This window comes from Drosophila obscura, unplaced genomic scaffold (assembly GCF_018151105.1).
Source record: "Drosophila obscura isolate BZ-5 IFL unplaced genomic scaffold, ASM1815110v1 contig_186, whole genome shotgun sequence".
Lineage (NCBI taxonomy): Eukaryota > Metazoa > Arthropoda > Insecta > Diptera > Drosophilidae > Drosophila > Drosophila obscura.
Window position 1 is genome coordinate 10,113,264 of NW_024542774.1, and position 27,140 is coordinate 10,140,403.

The following is a 27,140-nucleotide window of genomic DNA, read 5'->3' on the forward strand; positions in this document are numbered from 1 at the left end:
CGTTTTGTTCATTGCGTTTTTCAGATTTTTCCTTTTTTTTTTTTTTTGGTTTTTTTTCCCCTGTTTTGTGTGTCTTTTGGCTGGCATTTGTCTGAACGCAAACCGAAAGCCTTTGGGGGGTTTTTGCCACCGCAACAGAAAAGCGAAAACTCGATTTGTTGCTGCGGCAGTCGCAGTGGCAGCGGCAGCGGCAGCGGTGGCAACAATTAAAATTGCGCCACTGAGCGCCACTTCTGTTGCGGCCATTGGCAATGGCGGGGGCGTGTCAGCATCAGCACTTAATGTCACATTTCATTAGGCCAATACCCACTCCCACGCACCCTTCTGCCAGGAGAACAACAACAACAACAACAACAAACCACTGGGAATCCTGTCTGAGGCAAGTGCCGCAGGGCTGGCAAATGTTTTCAAGTGTTGCTTTGCGGCTAATAAAGGAAATATATTGCATACCTTGTGGCCAAAGCTGTAGGAGCAACAGAGAGAGAATTCTTTTGCTGGCCAGTGTTGAATGAAATTCTTAAGATTTTTTCAATTGAAAAAAAGGAAAAGCGACAGGCACAAAGGGAAACTTTAAGGTGAGAAAGGATAGCGAATCCTCATCTAATTCGTATCCAATCATTGGAATTTCCATAGAAATTTCCCCTTTTAATCAAACTCCATTTCCACTTCCATCTAATCCCTACCTCTCCACCTTTTCGCTAGTAAATTCATAAATTTAATTACTCACTAATTATGCACAAATCCATCAGAATTAACCACAATTAAGTAAAAACTTTGTTGCTCGCTCTGTTTCCCGCTGTTCCCTTTTCTATTTTCATTTCTTTCTTCTCTTCATAGTCCTGCTGCTGCTGCTGCTGCTGCTTCTGCTGCTGCTGCCTGCCACTCGCTTCATTTCAATTATTCAATTTTACACCTTGTGGCATTTCATAGAACAAGCCAGGAGACTTTTCCTTTCCCCTTTTCGCCTTTCTTTTTCTTTGGGAGACTCATTCCAGCAGAGCTCCCGGGGAAAATTCTTGGGAATTTGGCAGCAGAAGACGCCGCTCTGTCGTTCTGTTTTCGCATTAATCGTTGTCGTCGAAAAGGACCAAGTTTTTCCCCGTTGTTCGGCAAAAAATACTCGCAATGCCAAAGGCAGGATGTGCTGCAGGAAGGGGTGGTGGTGGGGGTGCAGGGTGCGTGGAATTTACAAGAAAGCTCTCTAAATGAAAAATCGCAAAAATTCCTTCAAGAAACAAAATGGGACACATCGTCAGAGGAGAGGAGACGGGTGGCGCGTCGTGGCAAGGAGGCAAAGCGAGTCGGTGTACTGCAATTGCGGTGCCGATGGTAATGACAATTGGAATTCGTTTAAGGAGTTATTTTAACAACATTTCTGTAGCGGTGAATGTCGGTTGGCTTACGCTGCAATAATCCCCATGAAAAGCAGCAGCGTATCGAGTAAATAACCACACATAAATGTAGCATGAGAATCATTTAAAGAAAGAAGCGCTATAGAAAATCCGCCTGCAGCATATCTATTCATAAATTCTCGTACTACGAATGGATTTCCTTTTTTTCTTTTTTTTATTTCATCTTTCAAGTGTTTAATTATGCAGAAGAATCGTGTACGCAAATTTGTTGAATCTTCATTTTAGTTTCGTTTTATTTATAAACATTCTCTCTCTATCGACCGTCCGCTCACCGCTGGCCGTGGGCCAACAGAATTTGACTTGAAATAACATAATTTGACACGAATTTATTCATTTATTTGTGTGTGGATCCGAACCCCTGTTCTACGCTTTAGCAGCCAAATTGACAAACAGATGCAAATGTAAGCAGATTTCTAATTGAATTTTCCATTTCCATTTCGATTGCGATTCCCATTTCGATTCCTTCAATTGCAGCAAAATTCAGCCAACAGACACAGAACATTGAAAAATGTTGCCTGAAAAATGTCAGGCATCGTTTGGTCAGCGTAAAATTAACTCATTATAAAATTAATTAAACAATCGATGGCGCACTCAAACGAAGTGCCAGCGAGGGACGCGACGCGAACTGGTTACCAGGGGGGGGTGTGTATAATCATGTGTTTGCAATCAGTTTTCAAATCGCCCACAGCATCAGCGCAATTGAACCAAACAAAAACGATGGCCTAAAAGGGCGGCAGAAGGAATGGAATCCAAGGGGTGTGGTGGGGGTGGCAGGAAAAACAATAATGAAATCAATTTGTAATAAACCACATGGGGGAAATGCATGAAAAACGCAATGAAAAACGCAAACGGTAGGCACACGTTTCGTGGGCTGGGGCATGGCAATGGTGCACTGTGGCCAAAGCAGCAACCGCAAAAGAGCTTTAAATTGTTGCAAACTCTACAGGGAAAAGGACATGCGGGCGACACACAAGCGAGAGTGAGAGAGTGAGAGAGAGAGAGGGATGGATGCAATGCCATGCCACGCTTTAAACACAATTGACAACGCAATGGCCAAGCGGAGATTGTGTTTAAATAATTTAAATATTTATATGCAATTTAATTGAGGAGCAGCGCTGGCTTCAACGGAAGGGACTACGCCACTCCAGCGGCAGTCGGCGGTCAGCAGCCAGGGTTTGGTTAACGCACTTATACTTGGTTCGTTCATTCATTCGTTCGGTCAATCAGGCAATAAAAGCACAGACATTTCAAGGAGAAAACTGCAGAAACAATCGAGAAAAGGAGAACAATGAGTGGTGGAGTGGTGGAGTGGAGTGCAGTGCAGTGCAGTGCGCTTGTTCCGGGCGAAACTTTCAATAAAAGACAGAAAATTGAAATGAAACTTAATGTCAGCTTTCCAGTGTTGGCTAATTGCATGCAATTGTCTCACAGATACTGAGAATTTCATCGCAAATTCTTTACTTTAATATGATTTTGCATATAATATGATTTTTGAATTGAAAGCACATGGGGGAAATGCATGCAGTAGGCGGCGAACTTTTCGGAGGGGCATGGCGGTAAAGTTATATATTCTGGCCATAAACTTTTTGTATCTTGCAGCTTTCCTTACCCCCCTTTAATCTCGTGTAACCATTAACTGGTGGGGGGGGGTACAATAACTGTCAATAAATTTGTTGCAACTTTCTGTGCTGCCTGGTGGCAGGAGGCAACATTTACTTCAGTCTGCACGTGATTTTTTCCGCTGCTTTTGCTTTTTAAAACTGTATAGAAAAAAGGTTGCGGGCGGGCGCATAACAGTCATTGTCATACACATAAGGCCGGGGTAACGTGTGTGGACAGGTGTGCAAGTGCTTGTGAAACACTTAACCACACACACTCATACAGTGAGAGAGAGAGAGAGAGGCCCGCATGAAGAGCAACTTTGTAGACAAACGTGGCACTAAAAAACAGCGAGTAGAATGTTGTTCCGACTAGAGGATACCTCGCAAAAAATTCGAAAAATGTCAACAAATGTTCGTTAGTCTATATTTAAGATGTGCAGTTCTTTAGGCCTTAATATATACTCTTTATGGTAGCTACCTGCTGCATACCATCGCACAACAACAACATACCCATCGCGCGCTATACCCTACATAAAAATGATAAATGCATAGACACACATCTCTATATAGAAATGAGGCTTCGGGGGATGGCAAGTGCCGGTGTTCGCGGGTCGATTGTCTTGTGGCGCACAGACACACGGGTGGAATGTAGGCAACGGGGGGGACTGCTGTCGTTTCAAGCGCACTTAAGTCGCACACTTACGCGTGTACCACCCACACACACACACACACACACACTGCCTTTTACACACACAACACACACACCTGAATATATTTCCATCTCACTTTTTTGCTGTCTATAATTTTCATTTTGTTCAGCGCATCAGCGCATTTTGTAACTTAATTAGCATTTTCATAAAAATAACTTTTTTTTTTTTTGTTTTCGTTTTGCTTGCCAGTCGCGCACACAGGCCTTTGGCTGTCAGAAAGTGTCGACTTTTGTGTGTTGTCTTTTGCTGTTGTTGGCTTTAATTAAGTGAAAATTAATGGCTAATATGCTGTGGGGTTGGTATGCTGGTATAAGGCAGAAAGTAGAAACAGCAACAGTGTTGGAAGGTGCAGCATAGAGTGCCGCAGCACTGAAACGAAGATCAAAAGGGATACGACAGGACGTCGTACGTGGAGAGTGGTTCTGATCGCTGCATGATCGCTACCCGTTAAGGGTATTCCCCTTCATAAGCAATAGATACGTATGAAATGGTTCTGATTTTCAATGGTAATGAATAGGGAAAAGAATATTAAATGCTTCAAACGAAACAGGGGTTAAATATTTATTTTCATTGAAGAGTTACTTGCATAAATAAATCTTTTAAATTCATAAAAGTAATGCAGCTGCTGCTTATACTTCACTCTCCATCAAAATTAATTTTTGTTCAATTATTTCTCACATTTAATCACTTTATTCCTTCGTTAGGACACAGTTTTTGGCTTACATTTTTTTGTTTACTGTTTTTAATATTTACTTTTTCCAGAGAAAAAAGGAAAGAGGGACAGAGAGAGAGAGAGAGCTATTTATGCTGCCATCAAAGTACATGGAGTACAAGTGTGTGGGGTGGCATGCCTCATTCTCTACCATTCAGCCTTGTAAACATGTCAAACAGGCACACACACACACACACACACACACACACACACACATATGCATTGGCATTTGCCAGCTTGTCTAGTAATTTTGTTTCAAGGATGGAGGGGCATTGGGTGGGTAGGGCAAGGGGCAAACTGACACTTGTCTGTGCTTTGCTCTGCTCTCTGTTCTACTCTGTTTGTTTTTGTTGTTGCCAGACATTGCATAAATGCCTTTTAAGTCGCTTTAATCTCCTTACATTTCAAGTTGTTTGCTGTTGCTGCATAATTAATTAGAGAATAAAAATGGGAGAGCAGCAGAGCAGCAGAGAGAGAAGAGAATAAAAGTGAAAGACGACGACAAAGTTGGGGACTCGGAGACTTGGAGACTTGGCGAAGTGTCAAGTCAGGGATGGGATTGGGTGACAGTGACACCACCACCACCACCACCCCCCGCCCCACTTCCAAGGCAGAGGGAAAGTGTTGCAACAGCAGCCGAAGGAGCATCCTGTTTACACATTTCCCCCCGGCAAAGGCATAAAAAGAACTCACACATTCACCGCATCAAACCATCAGCCACTGCCACTGCCACTCATTCGGGGGGGCACCATCACTCTTTTTGATGTCACTTGTTTGACGCTTTTCCCCTGACTTTTCCTGTGCTTTGTAGCTGATTATTTTAATGAAGCATCTTTAGCCCCAATCCCCATATGTAAGCCCCTCCCATTGGACACCTACACATTAATGTACATATGTACATATGGCGACCACTGCCACATAGGCGTAATATTCATATATATAATTTACTTACGAAAGAGTGTGTGATAAAGCAGATTTTACATACCTGAAAGTAGAAATGGAGAAAAATATATTTAGTTTTTGTGTTTTAAAGCAAAGACTTTGTGGACATGGATGGGGAGAATGCGGATCACTGGCACTTCTTAAACTTAAACTTAAACTTCGGCAAGACTATACCCAAGTTGCGCTGTACTTCTTTACGCTTTGGGGCACTTGGCTCCTTGTGCGTCCGTCCGTCCGTCCGTCCCTCAAATGACAAGACAGATTATGCACTTCATTGTCATCACTTTGGGGGATCACCTGGCTTGGTGCTGCATGCCGCAAGTGCACTTAATGTGCCACACAGCCAAAGCACAAAACGGGGACATCAGTGGCGTCGTTTAAAATGCAAAAAGAAAATTGGTAATTGCTGCAGGTCACGACCTGCCACCACCACAACCTGCAGCAGCCACACCGCAACACCTTCTTGTAAGTGGCAGGCAGGCAGTGGAGCCAGAAAAGCAGAGCCAGCAGTGCTGTCTCCTGACGGGCGTGTGTCTGAGTCTGCGGAGGTCAGAGGTCTTACTCGGCTTACGCTCAATCAATGCTCAATGCTCTTCACTGACTTCTCAGATTTCCCTTTGCTTGCGATTGATTTCACCATTTTCAAATCTCTGTGATTTTCTATGCATATACATTTGCAGCCCCCACCCGCACACACCCCCCCCATCACACTGCTTGGATCCCGCAAAAAGGAAACTCGAGTCCAAGTGTCATAAAAGGAAATGTCCAACACAAATTGGTGTGCAGTTGAAAACACATTTGCCAGCTAGGGAAAACTTTTGCCAGCCAGCGCGTAGCACACACTTTAAAGAGCCATCTTACAGAGGCCACAAACTGGCAGTGTCTGTGCCCCGCTGTGCCCCCCGACAGAGTATTGTCTTAATGGTGGTCCACAAAAAGCGAAAATCAGGAAAATGACTTGAAATTCATGCGAAATTTTCAACTTGGGAATCACTCAGAAGGGCAGCCGTAGCAGCAGCAGCAGCTGGCAGAGGGTGTGGCGGACATTTATTTTTTGTTTGTAATTTAGTTTGATGGGCGTGCCACAGAATTGGACAAATCCGCTCGTCACATGTTGCATGCCCCGCTAGAACCCACCAAAAAAAAAAAAAAAAAAAAGGGAGCGAGAATTGTTCTATCGTCGAAAAGCAGTAGAAACAGCAGCAGCATCCTTTGGCCACCCATTGAGTTTTATGTGTTTGTAATTAGTTTTTGCAACGGGCTAAACGAGGGGGCCGGGCTCTGAGTGGGTGTAACGGAAACGGAAATGAAATAGCTGGCAATCATTTTTCAAAAATAGTTAATGGAATATTTTGTAATTTGAAATTAGCGCACAAAACGCGCAGCGAAAAGCGCATAGTGGGTGGGGCAAAACGTTGGGGTCGCCGGAGAGATAATAATAAACAACAGCAGGCGATGCCAGCACGAGGGGGGCTGGCATGGGGGTGTGGGGGGATGGTTATTCGGGGGCAGTTTTTGGCAATTTACAAAATGTGCGTTAAGCATTTTTGCTTCCTTCCTTCCTTCCTTCCTTCCTACGAGTTTTAATGAATTTTCTCGCAACGTCTTAAAGCTGCAAGTAATGGCCAAAAAGTGTTGCCTACTTATCGCTGCTCGTAAGAAGGAAATTGAGTGTTGGCTAAGCCCAGAGAGTGGTTGAGTTTGTGAGATGAAAAAGCCAGCATAAATATTAGATGGATAATTTGGTGGTCTTAAGCTCTCAAATTAAGTGTTGGTTAATGCCAGATAGGAGGGCGTTTTTATGTGCAAAAAAGGCACCCCGAAAAGAGTTACGATTTTCGACTAATTTCTGTAGCTAAAATTCTTGCGTCCACCCATTTCTTTTTACTTATTTCTGTGTACATGCCACATGCAACTTCTGCCAAGCATTATGGCTTAATGGCAGTTCAAGGACCCTCTAACGATTGTCCCATCAATGGAACAAACTTATGGGCATATCATGAATTCTCGTTTCCCCCCCCACCACCGCTCCAACCGTCTCGCTGTGCGTGTGCCCTGCGTCATGCCCCAGACATTATCATCATCATTAAATGTCATTATGTAAATAAAATCAAATAATGGCGTAGCCGTTTCGTCCGCCTTCGATTTTCGGCCAGAGGGAGAAGTTTTCAATGCGTCGGAAGGAGGGGCGGAGGCCAGGGCCTAATAAAGTTTCTGGGGCCATGCCCCATAAATATGCGTCGACAATTCTCCAGCCCGTGAGGCCCGAGGGGGGGAGCGATGGATTAGGCGGATACGCGTGAGGTTTGCGTGGGGCAAACACCGAGTGAGACGCAGACGCAGAGAACCAAAAAGAAGGACTAAGCAAATACGAAATTAGAAGAGGGCAAGGCTAGCAGAGGCAGAGACAGACGCAGACGCAGAGTCAGAGCCTGGCATCGGTGACACTCTTTTTGCTTGCCACAGCCTGGCAGCAGGCAGCAGCCAGCCTCTTAAATGCCTCGCTGCGCGCAATGAATTTCTTATGAATTTATATTCACGACGGCCTCACAGCCAAATGAAAGTAATAAGTTCCATGTGGATGCATCCTCCCACCCACACCCACACCCACACCCACGTCCCCCGCGCTGTGTCTGGGTGTCTGTGGCGCCTCGGCAAACGTGCGACAAACGACAATGATTACGCTTTGAGTAAGACAACAGAATGCGAAGCATGCCATCGCTGCTGCCTCCTGCCGCCAGGTTAACTCCAATTTGAAGGCACATAATGCCACGACAATGCTGACAATGTTGTTTGCCGCCCTGCCCCTTTTGCAGGGGGCAGGCTGGCAGGGGGGCAGGTTGGATGGCGCGAAAAACATTTCTATTTGGCATTGCTTTCGTTTTCAATTTTCCGGCTGCCGTCGCCCGGAGATAGAGAACGGCAGACAGACAAAGACAGAGAGAGAGAGAGAGAGAGAGAGAGAGAGAGAGTGAAGGAGTGGGAATGCCTCCGGCAGCAGCACAGCTGTCCAATCTACGCTTCTGCTTTTGTCGGCTTTACCCGTGGAAAACAATAAATATTAAAATAAAATACATTTCGTTACAGGGAAGAGGCAGCATCGTTTGGCAAATACTTTAAGCCGTCTGACAGTAATTTGAACATGTAATTTGAATGTTGCCAGAGACATTTGCCGGCGTCACCCAAGAAGACGCTGAGCAGCAAGGGGGGGGTAGTGCGTGGGGGAAAAACTTCATCTCCAATTGATTTGATATCTGCAGAAATATTTGTATACCGCAAAATTCTTTGCATTGCTTGTGGCTGGCCACAAAATATCCTGTCAACTATTCAGCCACAAGAGTCTGCCCACTACACTGGCAGACTCTCTGCCGTCTCATCTTTCTGCTGAGTTTGAAGCTCAATTTCATAGATCAACTTTACAAATTGCATAAAGTAAATGCCGCCACTGCCGCCCATTCAATTAGAGCAGATATGCCAAAATGCCACAGCCACAGCCAGGCGGATGCTGGCAAACATTTTCCACAGAAGAAAAACACAGACACGCACAGGGAACCCACACACAGATACAGATGCACAGTAGGGGAAAAGCAAGAAGAAAGCACTTGAGCAGAAAGCGAAGGAGAACCCGAGACGAGATGCTGTTTATAATTTTATCAACTTGTATAAATATGACAAATCGCTTTATGACTTCTCACGCAGCAGGAGAGCAAATGGTTATGGACACGATGCCACACAGAGAGTGTGGAAGAGAGGAGAGAGAGAGAGGAGTGGAACGCCAGACACCGTGAAGCAAAGTTTCGCCTTGGGGCAGAAGAACGACAGAGAGAGAGAGAGAGATAGTGTGGAGTATAAGCAGAGAAAAAGGAAAATTCTATACGTATGCTTATATAAAAATAATCAAGAAAAATGTTTTCCACTAAATCAGCAGCAGAAGGGAAGGCAGCAGCACCAGCAGAAGCAGCAGCAGAAGCCAGAGGTTTTTGGCCCAGGAAATGAAACCCGCAGGCAGCTGACGACGACGACGACGACGACGACAGAGACAACAGTGGATGACACTGTCCTGGCAGCCACTTCTCTTTTGCGGGTTTCGGGCGGGCGGTGGGTGCGGAATCAGCCAATCTTTAACGTGCAGCTTATGCGCTTTTCCGACTGGCACTCGCAGTCTTCCGACAGGCTCTCACTCTCTCGCTCTCTCTCTCTCTCTCTTTACGATGCTATCGAAGAGCCAGTGTTTTTCTTCAACGTTTCCTTTGTGTCCTTCCTCCACGGCGACCAACTCATTTGCATAATTATGTTTCCTTTTTCCAGGAATTCAGCCTGTGTGTGTGTTTGTTTTGGTAGTTTTTTTATTTTCTTCATTCGAAGGGAACTTCTCGTTAAATTGAGCGTTAAATTTGCTGCTTCAATATTTGAGGGAAAGTTAATTAGTGCGAGAAAAGCCAGAGATTGCCACAGACAAGAGAGCGAGAGGAAGGTTCTTCCACTGATGGCATAAGCACATCACGAGCACACACGCTTAAATCGATCGATAACTATGTAGTTATATCATTTAATTATCACAATTTCATCGACAATCAGCGATAATTCATCGATTTCCCTTAGCCTTAAATTGATTTTTCAATTTGGATTCTCTTCTTTTTCTTTTCCCTAAAGGACTTGATTGCACACTTGATTTAAGGCAGTGGCGGGGATATCCTCCTGTGTGGCATCACTTTTGCTTACCTTGCCAAATGGGAGCAGGCACCCTTATCATACATATCCTGCTTCTGGCGCCATCTCTTGCTCCCCTGCTCTGCCCTGCTCTGCTCTGCTCTGCTCCACTGTCGTATGCTACATAATTTTGTCACTAATCCGGGCAATAAGATTGTTTAATTTTGCGCTAAACTTAACGCTTTCTTTGCCTTCAGCTTTCGGCTTTCCGCTTTTCATTCTCTTCATCTCTTCATCTCTCTCTCTCTCTCTCTTTTGGCTGTGCTTTCCCTTTTTTTGGCAGCTGCTGTCCTGCGGCTGCTGCTTGCCTCCTTCGCCCCCGCCCCAGCTGTTTGCTGTTATTCTGCTGGCGTGGCTTGTTTTTGTTTGCCATTTCCCCCAGGAAGCGGCACAGCAGAGGCTCGGGTATCGTCCGTTCTACGACAAAGCTATGCAAATTGAGGCACATGGGGCACACGGGCACACATTCGCCACACCTGCTGGGTGGCTGAAATGAAATGGAGTCGAGCTCTTGCTTGGTCTCCTGTGCATTGGCATACATTACCTCCATCGTCTAGTAAATGTTACAATCTACTAGCTGGGTGTCCGTATGCCGTATGCCCTGTCGGGAGTGCGGGCTGCCTCCCTGCCTCAAATGCTTTATTTACACAAAGCGCGCGTCAGGATCCATGTCCTCCACCCACACTCTCTCGTGTGTGTGTGTGTGTGTGTGTGTGTGTCTGCCTCATTTCGTTTGATTTCGTGCCTGTCCTGGTCTTTTGCAACATTCTTTCTATAGATTGTAAGCCCCTGACTGCTTTTCCCTTTCTCCCTTTTTGTGGGGTTGTGTGATAATAAATTTGCCCATGGTCTGGTGGGGCATGCAGCGGCAGCAGCAGCAGCAGCTCCTTTTGCCATTTTGCTGCTCCTTTCCTTTTACTTTACCTTTTTTTTTTTCTTCTCATTTCTTTTGGTTTTTTTTTTTGTATGCAAACAATGCTCTTTCTCTTTCTCCTTCTCTCTCCCTGTCTTTCTCAAGTGTATGCAAATATTTGAGTTTTAAGTGTGTTTGCTCCCCACACACACACAAACACACACACACACACACATACGCGCAGACACAGGACTGAGGCAAGCAAAATTAAAAACCGAAACAAATGAAGCAGAAAATATGCAAGAGTCCTGGTGCCGTTCCCCGCCCTCTTGCGTTGCTCTGTAATTTCCAACCATTTCTCACATTTGTTCATTTTGTTTCAATAAATGTGAAAATTATTAAATTAAGTGAGTGCCACCCCACCCCCACACCGAACATATGTGGCAGCCTCCGTCTCATTCTCATTCTCCTCCTCTCTGGGCCTCCTCTTTGGGGCTCGGGAAAGTGGTTTTATGTTTATAAGTAAATAAATTACTGTGTAAATAGCTTAGATTCCCGCCTCAACCGCCTCTCTAGGGATATGCCACCTCCTTCGCTCTGCTACTTTTGCCACTCAGCCTCTTAATTTTCCTTGGGAAATGCCCGCTTCTGGGACTCTTTCTTGATGCGAATATATCTGTATATGTATGTGTGGTGTGTGTGTCTGGGATCTTTGGGGACTTTGGGGCCGAGTCGGGGCCTCCTTCTAATGCCGACATTGCATTTAATGTGACAATTAAATTTCATTTTGAATAAAATATCTGTATAAATCCTTGCGGGACCTTGCGGCAAATGTAAATGTGTTTTCTGTTGCTCGTTGAAAATCTCAAATGAAATTTGTTTAGTTAGGTGTGTAAAAGACAAGGACTTGATGGAATTTCAACTTTAATTTTGCGGGGGCAAAGTTTTTGCATTTAATCTTTTGTTTTTTGAATAAGCATATTTAAGATTGTGAGGATTGAAAAATGTGTGAATAATTAGACATTTATAAATAATTTCATAGTTGTTTAATTATTAAATCGATACATAATCGCTTTCAATCGATCACGGCTGCCATTAAGACATCGAAAGACAGCTCGAAAGGATGCTCTTTCCCTGAAACCTAAAGGAAAGCAAATTGTCTATTCATCGTAGCATTCCTTAAGCCCCAGCACTTTCCCCGGCACTTTCCCCGGCACTTTCCCCCAACACTCGGCACACACACACACACACACATTTGCCTTTAGTTTTCCTCCTCAATGAGCACATTTCTAATCATTTCTCATCGGGACACATAAATTTCGCTCAGTATCTGTGTGGCAGGCACCTCAAGCACACAGACAGCATCCGCTTGATACTTGCGAGAATTTGTGACAGTGGAAAATGATAAATTCCAAGCTCCCCTCCCACACACACTTTTACTTGTGTGGCTGTGTGTGTGATAGCAATGAGAAATTATCAAATAAACTGTGGAAATAATTACAAAGATTGGAGAAGGGAATGAAAGAGCAGAAATTGTGGCCAAAAGTTGCCCGCCCCCAAAAATGAAAGGAAAGTAATTAAAAAGTGCGAAGAAAAACAGCAGCAACAGCAACAACAACAGCAACAACAACAGCAACAACAACAAACCCAAATTGATGGAAAAGAAGTGAAAAATTAAAACGATAGCCGGCGAAATTTTGTTGACGCTTTCCATTAAGCTTAAAGCGAAGAGCCCGAAGCTGGGCTGGGCTGGGCTGGCTGGCTGTCAGCGAAAGGATTTAAGCCAGAAATAATAATAATTATAAGTGAGAGACAGATTGTCACAAGTTGTCACAGGAGTGAAGTGAATGTGCACTGAGGCGACAGTTGTGGACGAGGGGATGAGGAGGAGGGATCCAACCTTGCGAGGAGGTCGCCCCCAAATGGTAATGAGAACTACTTAAACGAGAGGTGGCTGCCAAGCTGCCAGGCTGCCAGGCTGCCAGTCTGCCTGCCAGCCAACCTTCTATAACGTGGCACAGAAATGCTTTCATCGTCCTTAGTCAACCACTTGAGGCTGTCTAAGGATGTGGGCTGTGTGTCGCTCTCGAGTGTAAGGTAAACAGAAAGTACACAAAACACAAGACAGCGCGCCATAAAGCTGACTTAAGGACACATTTCCTTACCTTACCTTTCTGTCTGTGTGTGTGTGTGTGCTTATGTGTGTGTGTATGTGCGTCTTGAGACTCTTGAAACTATTATAAATGTTGACAATAATGGCTTTTTAAGCCTATTTTCCAACACTCCGGAAGTCTGTCGCTCACACCACACACACACAGACACACACAGACACACCCCACATCCCACACCACACCATACCTGTGTGACAATAAATGTCATCGGAATGAATTCATTATAACACTCACTCACTCCGCCTCTTTCTCGGCACGAGGTACGAGCTCTGTGGCATCTGTCTGGCATTTGGAATGTGGCATGCTGCATGCGGCAAAAAAGGAATGATATAGCGAGCAGGAAATCGTTTTGTTTGGCTTTACGATTAATCAAAGTTTATGATTATGATTGAAAATGGAATGGAAAATAGTAAATCGAAAATGGGAAATGCAGGCTGGCCCGGTAGTCAGCCTGTTTTTAATTGGACTCCAAACAGCTTACACGCGTATTAATATGGCCAATACAGCGGTGCGGTGCGGTGCGCAGCCACAAATCGATTCGCGATTCATTTCACATCGAGGAAGAGGAATAGCCAGAGACGACAGAGTTAATCCATAAGCCAGAAAAGCCAAGCATATGCAAATCATGTTTGACAAAGGAAAATCGGGGAGGAAAAATACGAAAGGAAAACACTTGCAGAGAGAGACAGATAGGGAGAGAGAGAGAGAGAGAGAGGGAGAGACGCAGACCCCCAGAGCCGACAATCTATGATACATGACTTTGTGCAGAGATTATAATGCCCGCTGATTGTTTAATCGCTTGGAAAGTGATGGAAAAGTTGGTCACAAGTCCCCTCTCCGCACACACACACACATCCCTGGAAGTCCTCGTTGGGCGATGTGGCAAGTGAAAAGGCATTCGAGTGCGCCAGTGGATGGCAGGCACAGTTAATATTTCCATATGCCACAAAGCGATAATGGGATTAAGGCTCGGAAGGCAAACAGCGCGGTAGACAGAGAGTTAGAACAAGGACCGGTTGGCTTCTGACTGAAATCAATTGATTCAAGGATATACTACATATAGTTTCGAGGAAATTTCTTTAGAAATAAAGTCGAATAAAGTAGGGAATTCAATTGATTGTAACATATCCATTAATCTGACACAATTCGGTAATATTTGCTCCAAGAGTTGTCCTCCCATGGCAGCCAGCTAATAGTTGCTCTCGAAATGCCAACATCCAGGAAAAAGCTTGTTGATGCAACACTTGAGCAATCAATAAGCCACCAGCAGCAGCAGCAGTAGCAGTGGCAGTGGCAGCATTTCCCTTTTGCTCTGTGTGGCACAACAATAGCCGGGCTAATGCTTTTCCCTCTACAACAAAAAAAAAATAAAATAAAAATACACACCCTATCCCCCGCACCAACCCACTCCCACCAAAGCGTTGAACCAACACTGAGTGATATAAATATGCGACCATTTCGAAATGGAGGACGGATGAGGACAGTGCGGCGCCAGATAGATGGCTGACTGTCAGAAGGATGGTGTGGAGGGGCCAAGGATAGTTATAAACAGTAAAAATGTCTAAAACGTTTGCCAATCCTAGGGATAAAAATCTTCTCCCCTCCCCCACACTATCTTGCCCAGTCACAACAAACAAACGACAGTAAATCATTCTCAGCAGCGAATGCCGAATGGGATTGTACCCAGAGTGACGAATGGTGGATGAGTGGGGGGCTTGGAAAGACTAGTTCCATTTCGATTTTTTATTGTTGTCGCCATATCTCTCTCCACGGTACTGCCCCCACCCCCTCTGTGCCTGTGCACCACTGTCCCTCTGGGGAAGGACTTTGCCTACTTTCTGCTGTGACAGTAAACATACCGAAATGCTTTTTGAATTGTAATTCTTGTACCCATTGCTGCGGCAGGGTATAACGGTTTTGAGGAGCGCAGGGAAAATCAAATAAATAAAGTAAAATAAACAAAATAAAACTATGCTACATACGGCCACATTCCGTGTTAGGTTTCAACTTAAATCTCACAGAGTAAATAAATTAAAAAATAATAAGAGATAGAAATTTCAATTTAATTTATACAAAAAAAAAAAGCAGTTTGATTTTGTAGCACTGTGTAGCTAAATGTGCATGCATCGTCTTGTCGTATTGTATTTTACTTCTAAAAGGTAAACGGTAAACTTGTTTAGGTGAATGCAAAATGCAAAATGCTTTTGCGCGTTTGTTGTTGCTGCTTTTTATGTGACAGGGCAGAGTCTGGTCTTCTTATTTCTTCTCTCTCGTCTCGTTTGCTGTGTATGCTCTGATCTTTTATGCTGATAAGAGGTGAGTTTCAGTTTCTTTTGCAAATTATTGACTCACAGAGCAATGTTAACAGGCTGAAGCTTGAACAGAGCAATGCTATAGTTAACAGGCTGCAGCTTGCACAGAGCAATGCTATAGTTAACAGGCTGCAGCTTGCACAGAGCAATGCTATAGTTAACAGGCTGCAGCTTGCACAGAGCAATGCTATAGTTAACAGGCTGCAGCTTGCACAGCTCTCATAGAACAAAATCTAAGTAAAAGTCTCTATTCTGTATAAGAAAATATTTATGTAAATTCCAGTAACATGATTTCTGTAGTCTGAAGAGCAAGGCATGTTCCAGGGTATCAAACGTTTCGAATCCCCCCTGCATTCAGCATTCATTTCTTGTTTTCTGGCCACTTCTCTGGCTGCTGCTGCTGCTTCTCCTTGCTCCTGCTCCTGCCGATGACGTTTGTCGATGAGTTCTTCTCTTCTCGCTATCTCTGATAAGCGTGATTGAATTGATTTTCTATTTTTTCTCCCTGGCTTTCCGCCCCACCCACTCCCACTCTTATTCCCATTGTTGCTGCGCCACTTTGCTGATGGATATCAATGGAAATGCTTAAACAGGCGCTTTGCGCATTTTCAATTTTTAGTCCAAATAAATGGGTATTTATATACATACATACATACATATATACCATACGCGTTCTATATACATAAATACATAGACTCATACAATATATCTATGTGATGGCAAGATATTTGTTGATTTTAGCTTAAATTGTGCTGTCAGGCAAGAGCTTGTGGAGGAGTGCTGTGGGTGGGTGGGGCAGAGGTGCAGAGTGTAATAGCTATAGCTCTCGATATTGATTTAGCACACACGCATGTGCCTCAAAACGAAGCCAAAATGACGGAAGTAATCCATTGGATTGCTCCCCGACTGTTAGGAATTTTCCTCTTGAATCATGTGATTTGTTTTATCTATTAAAGACTTGGATCCAGCTGAATTTAAGATTAAATTATCGTTAGGACTTAAATAAAATATTTCATATGCTATATTCGAATGGAGAAAAGATGTACATGCTTTACAATTGATGACTTGCTTAGCTCTCATCTTTCTGAATAGTTTTCTCCCATTTTAGCACAATTTTATTTAGTTTTATTCATTGGAAAATATTTAATTTTGGTTTGGCCAACCAATTCCCAATGAACTGCCACCAGCAATGGCCATTCCTCATCTCCCCATCTTTAAATATGCAAATTTTTTTGGGAGTGTAAGCGACAGGATAGCCGCCTGGGACCCGGGCAGGGGCATTCATTGTTGAAATTTTGTGTGCATTTGTAGAGGGACACACTCTCTCTCGCTATTCATTTTTCCCCTCAATTCAAACATTTATCGATTCGATTGTTGATTAGCATTTCCCATTCCCAAACACTGGCCTTCGCTTCATTTGATTTTCCCTCAAGAGGAAAGCAAACAAAAGCAGAGGAAAGGCCACTGAAGAATGCCAAAGGCAAAAACCCCGATAACGTTTCGTCAACCCCTAGAATATGATAAGCACCTGTCCTACCATGTCGCCTGGCGACTGGTTTTGGTTTTGGTTCTGTCACCTCTGTAATTTGATGACCCTGGGTGTCGTCTGAAGTCCCGCTATACCCAAAACTATTAAGTAAATTGAATATCTTTCTATTTTTTATGCAAACTCAAACCCAAACCCAAACCCAATCGCAGCCCAAAACTCCAACTGAAGCCGCATCCAAAAGCAGGGGCAGAGAGAGAGAGCCGTAACCAAAAGGACTTCAATTCTAAATTACACTAATGGACACCGAAATGTAACCGAAGCAAACTTTTCAGATGAACTGCAAAATCTGCAGTCGACAGAGTCACAGACAGAGATAGGTACGGGGACGTGGACGGGGAGAGTATGGAAATGCAGATAGAAAATATAGATGGATCCCCCCATGTAGTCATCATCATCATCATGGCCAAGCAGATAAAAGGGATAGGCGGGGAAGGGGGGGGGACGATAGACTCTGGTCTAAATAGCTGCGCTTCAAGTGTTGGCCACAAAATGTGTGCACAAGCAAACTTTTGACCATAAATTATGGCATTTATTCAAAAGGCAAACCCTCCTATGACTCAGACACAGACAGCAGTCCGACAGCAGTCCGGCTCCTTTGGCAGCCGGAAGTCCAAAGGGGAGTGTTATACCTTCCCTGCCCTTCCCCTCTCTACTGTTTTGGGGGCAGAGTCCTTTCATTTATTAGCCCGCCCGCTCCCACCGAAAAACTTGAATCCCAATTGACAGACCGACTCGAAATTTGACCGCTAGGAGAAAAGGCATAGAGAAATAGAATTTCTCTCAGGGCCTGCGACTGGTTGATGGGATGTGGGTGGTGGTGGGTGAGTTGTCGGGTTAACTGCCGCTGCAGCAGCTGTCATGTAAAGCTCATTTAACAATGGCAAGGCTTCAACAACGTGCCTCATGTTGCATGGGCCCCCACACCACAACATCATCAGCAGCAGGAGCAGCAGGAGCGGCACCATCATCAGGAGCAGAAGCCGGTGAAGGATGTGGAACAGTAAAAGCATAAAAAGCGCAAGTTGTGCCATGGCGCGTGCAACTTGAAGGCGCATGCCGCATGCCGCAGCTTCATTAAAATTGCAGCAGAACCGAAGAAAGGCAAAAGGGAGGCACTGTGCAAGTGGAAGTGGCAGTGGCTGTGTCAGAGGCGGAGGCGGAGGCGCAGACGGAGACGGAGACGGCGACGAAGACGAAGACGAAGCCGTTGGCAAACGAAGTGCCTCCCAAGATGGCCTAACGACGTCAGCGCACAATGGAGCGAACAATGCGGATGTGTAAGGACACTAACAGCGACAACAACAACAACAGCAAAACAACAAAATGAAAACCCAAACGGCAATAGAAAATTCGACACGGTGGAGCCGCATTGCAGGAGGCGCAGCAATGACGTTGCGACTAAGTCGAAGACGATGATGGACAGTGGGAAAACTAATACAAAAAATACACTTACGATAAATAAACGATAAACGATAAAAATAAATACTCTGTAACCAATCGATTAACGGCGTACAAACCATGTCCATGGCAGCGACAAAAGATGAATCAATTAATCTATTAAACTAAAACTCTTACAAATATATTTTTTGCATGGAATTGAAGACTTTTTGGCCCACTGTCTCAGCCGAACCAAGACGCGCAGGACCCGCCGGCTGTACCCCGCAATGAGGACCACGACGAGGACATCTCGCGTGACCTGAATTATTGGTGGCATATTGCCACTCATTGACTTTGCCGCAACGCCAGCGGCAAAGGAAAATGCGCCAAATGGGAGAGAAAAGGCAAAGAAGAAGAAAGGCGCGCAAGGAGCCAGCGCTCCTAGAAGCAGGACTAGAAGCAGGACGACTATTCGTTGTACGGCAGGGGGGGGGGCCCTTTAAGAGTTGACTGGAGTGCAAACAATTTGCTGTGCAGGCAGCAAGTTCTTTAATCAATTTCCCTTCAAAAATGCAACAGCCCAAGACAAAGAGGCGAGCTGACAATTGTTTGTCGAGCTTTGTGGAGCGTGGAACTGCTGCAGCGCGAATGGAGCAACAGGAAGAGCAGTGTACGCGGCAGCGGCGGCTGCAATCCTTACAAATGTCTCGCTGCTGTATGTTGTTTGTATCGCTTTATTCACGCCTCCGCCACCGCCACCGCCTCCACACCGACACGAGCGACACGAGCGACGACAGTGAGACGACACTGCAGTTTAATAATGTGTAAAGTCAGAGTTATTTGATATGCCCAAACAGAAGGAGAAGCAGAGCCCCCAGAACCACATGGACTCTCCACCCGTTCCTATCCATCCATGGCCATATGTGTCCTCCTGTGTGCCGGCAGTGCTTCGATGCTTTTCTTCTTTAAATTTATTGCGTTTTTTCTATCTGCCATTATTTGTTAGGCACTCCTGCTATCCTTTCGCCATTTTTCCCTCACGTCTCATTTCATGCGCGTTGCCGTTGCCGCAAAAATTGAAAATAAATTGAATGACGTTTTTATTGATCTCGATTTTCGTTTCGGGAAGGCATTCGTGCTGTTTCTCCTCTTAGTTTGACGCTTAGATGTCGCTGGAGTGGAGCCACACAGACACAGGCAGCCAAAAAGAAAAATCCGTGTGGCAGACGGGGCACTGCGGATGTGGCAGACTCTCTCGAGTTGTTTGCGGTTACCAATAAGCTTTAAGCTAGAAAAAGTCTCTGATTCAATGGTGAAATATACTTTGTTTTACTTTGTATATTTGATGCGAAAATATTGGCATTTTAAAGTCGCAAGAATTTCCACAATTATCAAATGTATTCCCTTACGTTTGCCATTCTCCTTATACTCTGTACATTCTACCCATCATTTGGTAATCCAATTTCAATCAACAACATTAGATTACTGGGGAAGTATCGCATCCCCCCTCCTCCGTCATCCATCTCCCATTCCTAATTCTGAATGAGAATAATCCCCGACAGTCAATCAAAGTGAGTTGCAAAATGATTGCCTAACGAGTAAATATTTCCTCCTCCTGCTCCGCCACTCTGTCCTTCAGCTCTCTGGTCCGTCTGTGTCAGCTGATTGACACTCATATATGAATATAGAATGCTTCAATTCCATTGGCGGAATGAAATTATAAGTCCAACGAGTGAAAATCTTTTGCCAATATTTCCATATGCAATTTTTGCGACATTTTTTGTCAGTGACTGCATTAACGGATATTTCCGTGCTTTGGCTGACAAACGGAGAGGCGAAAACTTGTCACCAACTTTTGTTACCCTTACCAGCCACCCCCTGCCAATCGCATTTATATTCATTCTGGATGGGGGCATTTCTTTTGTTTTTGTGTGGCACCCGAAAGGAGAATTTGTTTGCTGGTCAGGAAGGAAGTGAGGAAAGAGTGTGAGTCCTGGGGCGAAGTCTGGCGCCCGGGTGCAATTTGTCAGGCTCGTGACTGCTTCTCCAGAGAGACACAGAGAGAGAGAGAGAGAGAGAGAGGAGACTCCTACAGTAGCCTTCCGGCATTGTGGAACAAAGCCATTTGGTCTCTCTTTTTCTCTCACTCCATCTTGGCCCGCTTCATTTGTTGGCTTAAGTAACTTAACAACTTTACGCTTGCAACTCGCGTACGCGATGCGACTGCGACTGGGACTGCTACGGCGACGTAGTCGTAGTCCTCCTCTTGTTTATATTGATAATGTGCCATTTATTTTATTTAAGGCATGCGCCCCGCTCGATTTGCAGTCACGTCTTGGCCGGGCCAAGACCGGGCGACACAGCCAGGACATGAGATGTGAAGCCAAAGAGTAGCGGCGGTAGAGGACCCGAATGAATTGTGTAAGTTTCAGCAACTGCGAAATGGCTCCACACCACACACACACACACACACACACACACATGTTTGGGTGGTGTAGGTGTGGGTGTGTGTGTTGCAAGGACATGCCACAACTTGCTGTTGCATAATGCATTAAGTGCTGGGGAGTCGTGGAGTCGTCGCTCTGCTGAGTTATTGACTTGAAGTTTGTTGCGGAATTTCCAAGTGCAACGCGTGTAAGGCATAACAAATTAGGCGGAGATCCAAACCCTACGCCCAACCACCACCCTACCGCCTGCTGGCTGCTGCTGCAATGCAGCAGGCAACGTGGCAAAAAGCAATCGCTGCAATGTGTGGGATAATGGAGGACTGGCACTGCACTGCACTGAGCTGCACTTGAAGGAGATTTTTCAGCAGGTGCTTTAAGCTCTCTGATGCATCACTCAAGAAAACGATTCAAAAAAGATACAAAAGTATCTGTTGCAGCAGCAGCGATCTTTGTGTCTGATTTCCCCCCACAATCCTCCTTCCGCACCGCAATTACGAATATTATTCATTGCAATTTCCATTGATTCCAATGACAGTCGTAAAGTTTTCTCTCTTTGCCGTTTCATTCAGTCATCCACTGCTTCGAACCACTATTGATAGATGGGGGCTCCGCAACCCCAGACTCCAGACCCCAGACCCATTTTCCGCTCTCCTTTGTGTTCGCTCTATTTCCCCCCAAACGAATACGAATACGAATATCATTTTTATTTGGAAATTCTTATTTAAATTGGACTTTGGCTGTTTTCTCTTCTTTGGGTTTGCTCTTCTCATTCACTTCTTCTGGTCCGACTGCTGCTTATTATTATTATCGATTCCAATTCTATGCAAAGGAAGGGCACCAAAAGATACTTGCACAACAAATAGAATTAAAAATAATTGGATGACATTGAATACCCTTATGGAGTGAGGAAAGTCGTTCCTTGTTCTCCTTGTTGTCTTTAAAATGTAATTATCCAAAAGCATATCCGATACTGCCGCGGGGCATACAGGAAATTGCAAGCGTCAACTACATAAATTGGAACAAAACAAATGCCAAATCCATGGAGAGAGAAATGTTGTTGAAAAAGTGGTCCTCGCCTCTCTGGGGGTGCCCAGCGGAAGAGTTGCCATTTTCGTTTTCTTTTGCAAGGCGCCATTTTCATTATTTCACAACGTTTTTTTTTTTTTTACTCATAATTTGCATGGCATGGGAACTTGACTTTTGTTGCCCACAGAAAGAGAAAGGAAAGCGGAACAACGAGTGACAAGGGGGTGGAGCGAAAAGGGGCTGGGGAGTGCGGTGGCAACGTGGAAAATATGTTGCAGTGGCAGTGCTGGGGAAATATAATAGAAAAATAAGGTGCCACACAATATGGCCGAGAGCTTTACAGTTGGTTAAGTAGCAAAAGCGCGCAGCGGCGAAAGGACGCGCAGGAAAAGCGCCGGATAAAGTGGCACCACCAGCCAAGGCAGCAGCCCAGAAAGAGGGACGAAGGCGGCTGGCCTGTGCCTGTGCCTGTGGCTGTAGCAGTTGTTGGCTTGGAGGTGGCGGAGGGCAAGGCCGGCGCTCAGCGCCAGAGCATGGCGTGAAAATTGTGTTGACAAGAAAATTATAAACCGGAAAATGTTTTATGTTGTGGCTATGCGATTTTTCTCAGTCTCCTTCTTCATCTCCCACCCCTTCTCTTCCTGCTCTTTCTTCCCACACTTTCACTCCTTTTCGCGAGTGCCTTTTAAAGTCTCAGGACGGGCTCATTGTGGCAGAATTAAATTGAGGGGAAATTGCCAATGAAATGATGCCAATTTTGCGAAAGGGTCAGAGGTCGTCAAGCAAAAGGCAACGCTTGGATGAGCTAAAAGCAATTCCTGCTCTAGGGCAGAGGGTAATCTGTTCAGATTGTTCTTTGGCTGCCCAAAGTCTCGATTCGGTTGAAGAAGAAAACCCTGAATATCTAAATGGATAAGTTTGGATAACACTTATTGACTGCAAATAGAAAAGTTCTCCATGTAGGTGGCTGTAAAATAGTCTATAACCCAACCGGATAAGCTCGGATAATAAAATTATATTTCTTACTGGAAAATTCTATGCCATAGCTTCTGACAAAATAAACACGGAATAACTCTTCGGATAAGTACGGATAATATTTTTTCACTAATCAGACACATTTTCCTCACATTGGCAACTGTAAAATGATTGGATATGCAGTCGGATAATCATGGATAACTTACGTAACATCACGGATAATCTTGGATAATCTCGGATAACGAAATTCAAACTTCCTATGCCATATGTAATTAATTAGTTGAAGCTATACTAAACTCAATATAATATGCACATGTAGCAGCGGATAACACACTTTACCCCCGCCCGCCGCCATTGACCCAATTTCCACTTGAAATTCTACTTTAACTTGAGCTGCTTGTGGAAATGCCAGTTGGAAAGTCTCCAATGCGGCAACGTGGCTATAAATTAGTGTCGTGGCCACACAGTAAAAAAAAAAGTTGTCAGGGGGCAAAACCATGTACTTGTAGGCATACACAATCACAGGAGCCGCATATAGGCCTCGTTCCTCGTCCTCGTCCTCGAACTGGTTGGCCTGGTGGCAGCCGCCATTATATGTACAGTACGGTACATACTCGTAGTCGTAGTGGTACTTTTATTATATGTACGAGAGTGTACATATGTATGTATGTATGGTTACTTGCCGCTGGTTACGTTTAAGTTCGTTATGCATTTAAACCCTCAGCACACACTCACTTACGGCACGCTGGCACGCAGGGGACGCACGACAAAAAGAGGTGAAAATGAGTGCAAACACACTTTCTCTCCCTCTCTCTCTTAACAATTACAACACTCAAAGGCGCACAGAGAGAGTGAGAGGGGGGGAATAAAAGAGGCGAGGGAAATTGCTCGGCAACTTTACTGCATAGTTAATTAATAGGATAACACAATTAATTTGTGGGCAATGAATGTCTGAGCTTTATTTGCCCAGCGTGTACAGTGGGCCAGCAAAAACTACAAGTGGCCCAAAGGGTCACCATTGCGTCCGTGTGTGTGTGTGTGTGTGTGTGTGTATACAGATGTTACCCCTTGGCATGAGGAGCCACAGAAGTGAATTAATGTGAATGGCACAGTCAGAAGTTTGCGTATCACGCAGCTGTGGTTACGCCAGATGGTACATATGGAAAAACTCTCGTTGAAAATCTGAGCCTAGATCTGTTTTTGGGGTTACCATAAGGTAAAATAAGTCCGGAAACAGAAAAGACTTGAAGGGATTTCGGTATCGTAGCTGTAGCTTTTTTTGGGATAAAAGTCTAGTAGATTCTGGAACAGGCCTCTTTGCAGTATCCGTAATAATGCGGCTGGTTCCATGGCAAACAAGGCAAATGTAGGATTTAAAAACTGAAGCCAAAGGACCTGCATGCCCAGGCAGTGGCTCAATTAACGATGTGCCCTCCTTCGCTAAGCGGGTGGGGGACGGGACAGGCGTGAAAAGAAGGACCCCTCCACACCCACACCCACTCCACTCCACTCCACTCGCCGTCCACTCAACGGCAACGAGCTACTTACCAAACAGCAGTTTTAACTATTGTTTGCACACTCGACTCAACAGAGTAAAGAGCCGAGAGGGGAGAGCGGAGAGCGGAGTGGCAGTGGCATGGGACGGTTGAGGCTGCTGTACGAACTATGCCCCAACTTTAAGGCTTGTAACGCTTTTGGGGTTTTTGTTGAAACAACAAAAGGAGAGCTGCCTGCCGTTGATCAAACAAGCGGCTGGGCGAAACGCCTAAAAGGCGGCAGCACACGATTTTTCAAAACGTAATTTTTTATGCTGTCACAAAATTTGAGGCCCCCAACAGAATGGACAGGATGATAATGATGATGATTATGGTCGTCTGCGTCGGCGTCGGTATTTTGTCAGTATTATGTAGTGTATACATAAAATACTTCACTTTATGTGGCCATTTTTGTTGTTTTTTCTTTCGTTCGTTTTTTGTTTGCCGAGGGGACAAAACAAAAAGCTTAATAAAGAAAACAACTACATTGTTTTTGGCTGTGTTGCCTGTGTTGCCTGTGTTTCTGTGTTGGGCATTGTCCTGCGAAAAAGGAGCTCATTTTAACCTGTTTTTACATTTTTACAAGAGGATTGAATATCTAAAGGTACGCTTTGATTTTGGTCTCTGCTTTGGTGTCAAATTTTGGGCATGGGACTTAGATTAAGGTTCTTAAATAAAACGTTAAAATCAAATGAGCTTTACCTGCAAATGATCCATGTCTAAGTGTGGCGTTGCCTAAAAATCACTCGAATTATTCATTTGAATTTCACACTTGGATTATTGTTATGATCGATTTTCGGGCGGTGAAACAACACTCTCTTAATTGTTCTAATTTGTATATATGTAGGGCTATAAAGCTAAAGCTCTCTACTCGGGGGGGACTCAAGCACACAAGACACACGAAACGAAAGCCCCCAAAAGCTTGGATCGATCGCTAGCTATAGGCTGCAAAAGCTGCACCTGCCGGCGCATCAGGCACATCAGCAGTCGCCGGCATCACAGGCATTAAGAGAGAGATAGAGAGAGACAGACAGCAGCCAGACTAAAGCTCCAACTAGATGTAGTGTGTGTGTGTGTGTGTTTAAATAAGATATATTTATATATATATGGAAGCACAGAGATACCATAAAAACAAAATGGAGTAAAAGCACATAAGCACAAACAACAAAAGCGAGACAAGATCAGTTTGCTTATTTTTTTTTTTTCATTTCAGTTTTTCAGGCCCTAAACGAATTCGGTTTTTTTTTTTTTTTTTTTTTTTTTTTTGGGGATATTTTGAGGCATATTGTTTTGAGATGAGAGAAATTATAAATCATAAAGCTTACAATCTACAATCACAAGAAGCAAAAGTCAGGGGGGAGGGTAGAATGTGGGACCTTTAAGGGTGGTGTTGGTGGGCGTGGGGGTTGGGGCATATACTGACCTTGATGCTGTCGTAGCAGGCGGTGACCTTGCCGTTCTGTACCTCCACATTGGCCGGTGGATGGGCAAACTTGCATTCGGTGTCCTGGCGCGAGCACTTGTTGCGCTGAAACTCCCGACAGACCTCCAGCTGCAGCCAGCGCGAGTCCTTGCCGTTGAGCAGGCTGTTCATATTGACAACGTTGGCCATTTTATCGTTGTATTTGACAGATACAGATATATAGTATGTATATATATGAGTTGAGATGTGTGTGTGTGTGTTTGTTTATATGCTTTATACGGATCTAGGATAGCTTTCAAATAGACTTTTTAGCTTAGCGCCTGGCGACTAGAACGCGTTTTTTTTTTATTTGTTTGTTTGTTTGTTTGGAGTTTGTAGATCGAGTTTACACACACACGCGCAATAAACAAACAGCACTAAAACTTGGATCAGCACTCAGTGTATATATATATATATGTAAGGTATATATAGCATATAGATCTTAATAGAAGATGGTTTTTGTTTTTTTTTTTTTTTTCTTAGCGTTTTACACGTTTTGCTGCGGAGCACACAAAGCTTTTGGGGAGGATATAGCTGATAGCTGACTTCTGGGAGGGAAGGGGGAAACTCGAACTCTTATATCACTATATAGTAGATGTGAGTGTGTGTGTGTATATATATATCTAGTATAGATAGACGCAGCTGTTAATGTTGTTTTTGTTTTTTATGTTTTTTTTTTGTTCAAGCTGATTTTACATTATCTGAAATGAGAATAAAAGAGAGAAAACATATCTTTAGGATTGTGCCATTGCTTAGGGGGTCGTCCAAGACTGACAGACATATAGATAATAAGAGAGAGCCAGAGAGAGAGAGAGAGAGACAGATAGATGGAGAGCGATTCTAGGACTAAATGTATGGAATGGTTTAAACTGATTCATCTCGGTTTTCTTTGGGTTAGTAATGCGCAAAGGGGTGGGGTGGTATTATGTTGTTATGCAGAATGCAATGCTTAAATTAAATGATATTAAAAATTCGAAACAAAATCATTATACGGATAATTATCCACATACACATACATAAATACAATATAATCCGAACTCATCTATGAGAGATCGTATGAGGCGTTGCGTGAAATTTTTTTGTGTTTGTGCAAAATAAAAAGTTCTTTTCCATACACAACTTATGATATAATCACTAAAAATAGTTCCAGATATATATACTATATGCATATATCTGATGTATACAGAGAGAGAGATAGAACGAGAGAGCAGCATCCAATTGGCAGCAGTTTCTGGAGCGTTGGCGGCGCAGGGCACAGCGCAATGCACATTGACCAAAAAAATAATAGCTACAAAAAAATAATCAACTAAAGTGCACTAAATGTTCCTGAACATAGTAAATTGTAT

At 44.2% G+C, this 27,140-nt stretch overlaps 1 protein-coding gene across 18 annotated transcripts in view; it reads right to left on the reverse strand.

Moving 5' to 3' along the window:
- The window catches only part of LOC111076832 (protein muscleblind), a 164,169-nt gene that overhangs the window by 80,599 nt on the left and 56,430 nt on the right, over positions 1 to 27,140 (reverse strand). For 17 of the 18 annotated variants that reach the window (XR_005967733.1, XR_005967732.1, XM_041593114.1 and 14 more), the window contains one exon: positions 25,756 to 26,495. Coding sequence is in view for 16 of the 18 variants with exons in the window: in XM_041593114.1 (XP_041449048.1) it covers positions 25,756 to 25,944 (189 nt within the window). In the remaining 2 variants the exon portion in view is untranslated. Of the gene's footprint in view, positions 1 to 25,034; positions 25,453 to 25,755; positions 26,496 to 27,140 lie in introns of those variants that run through there. The other variant, XM_041593106.1, reaches the window with a different exon arrangement.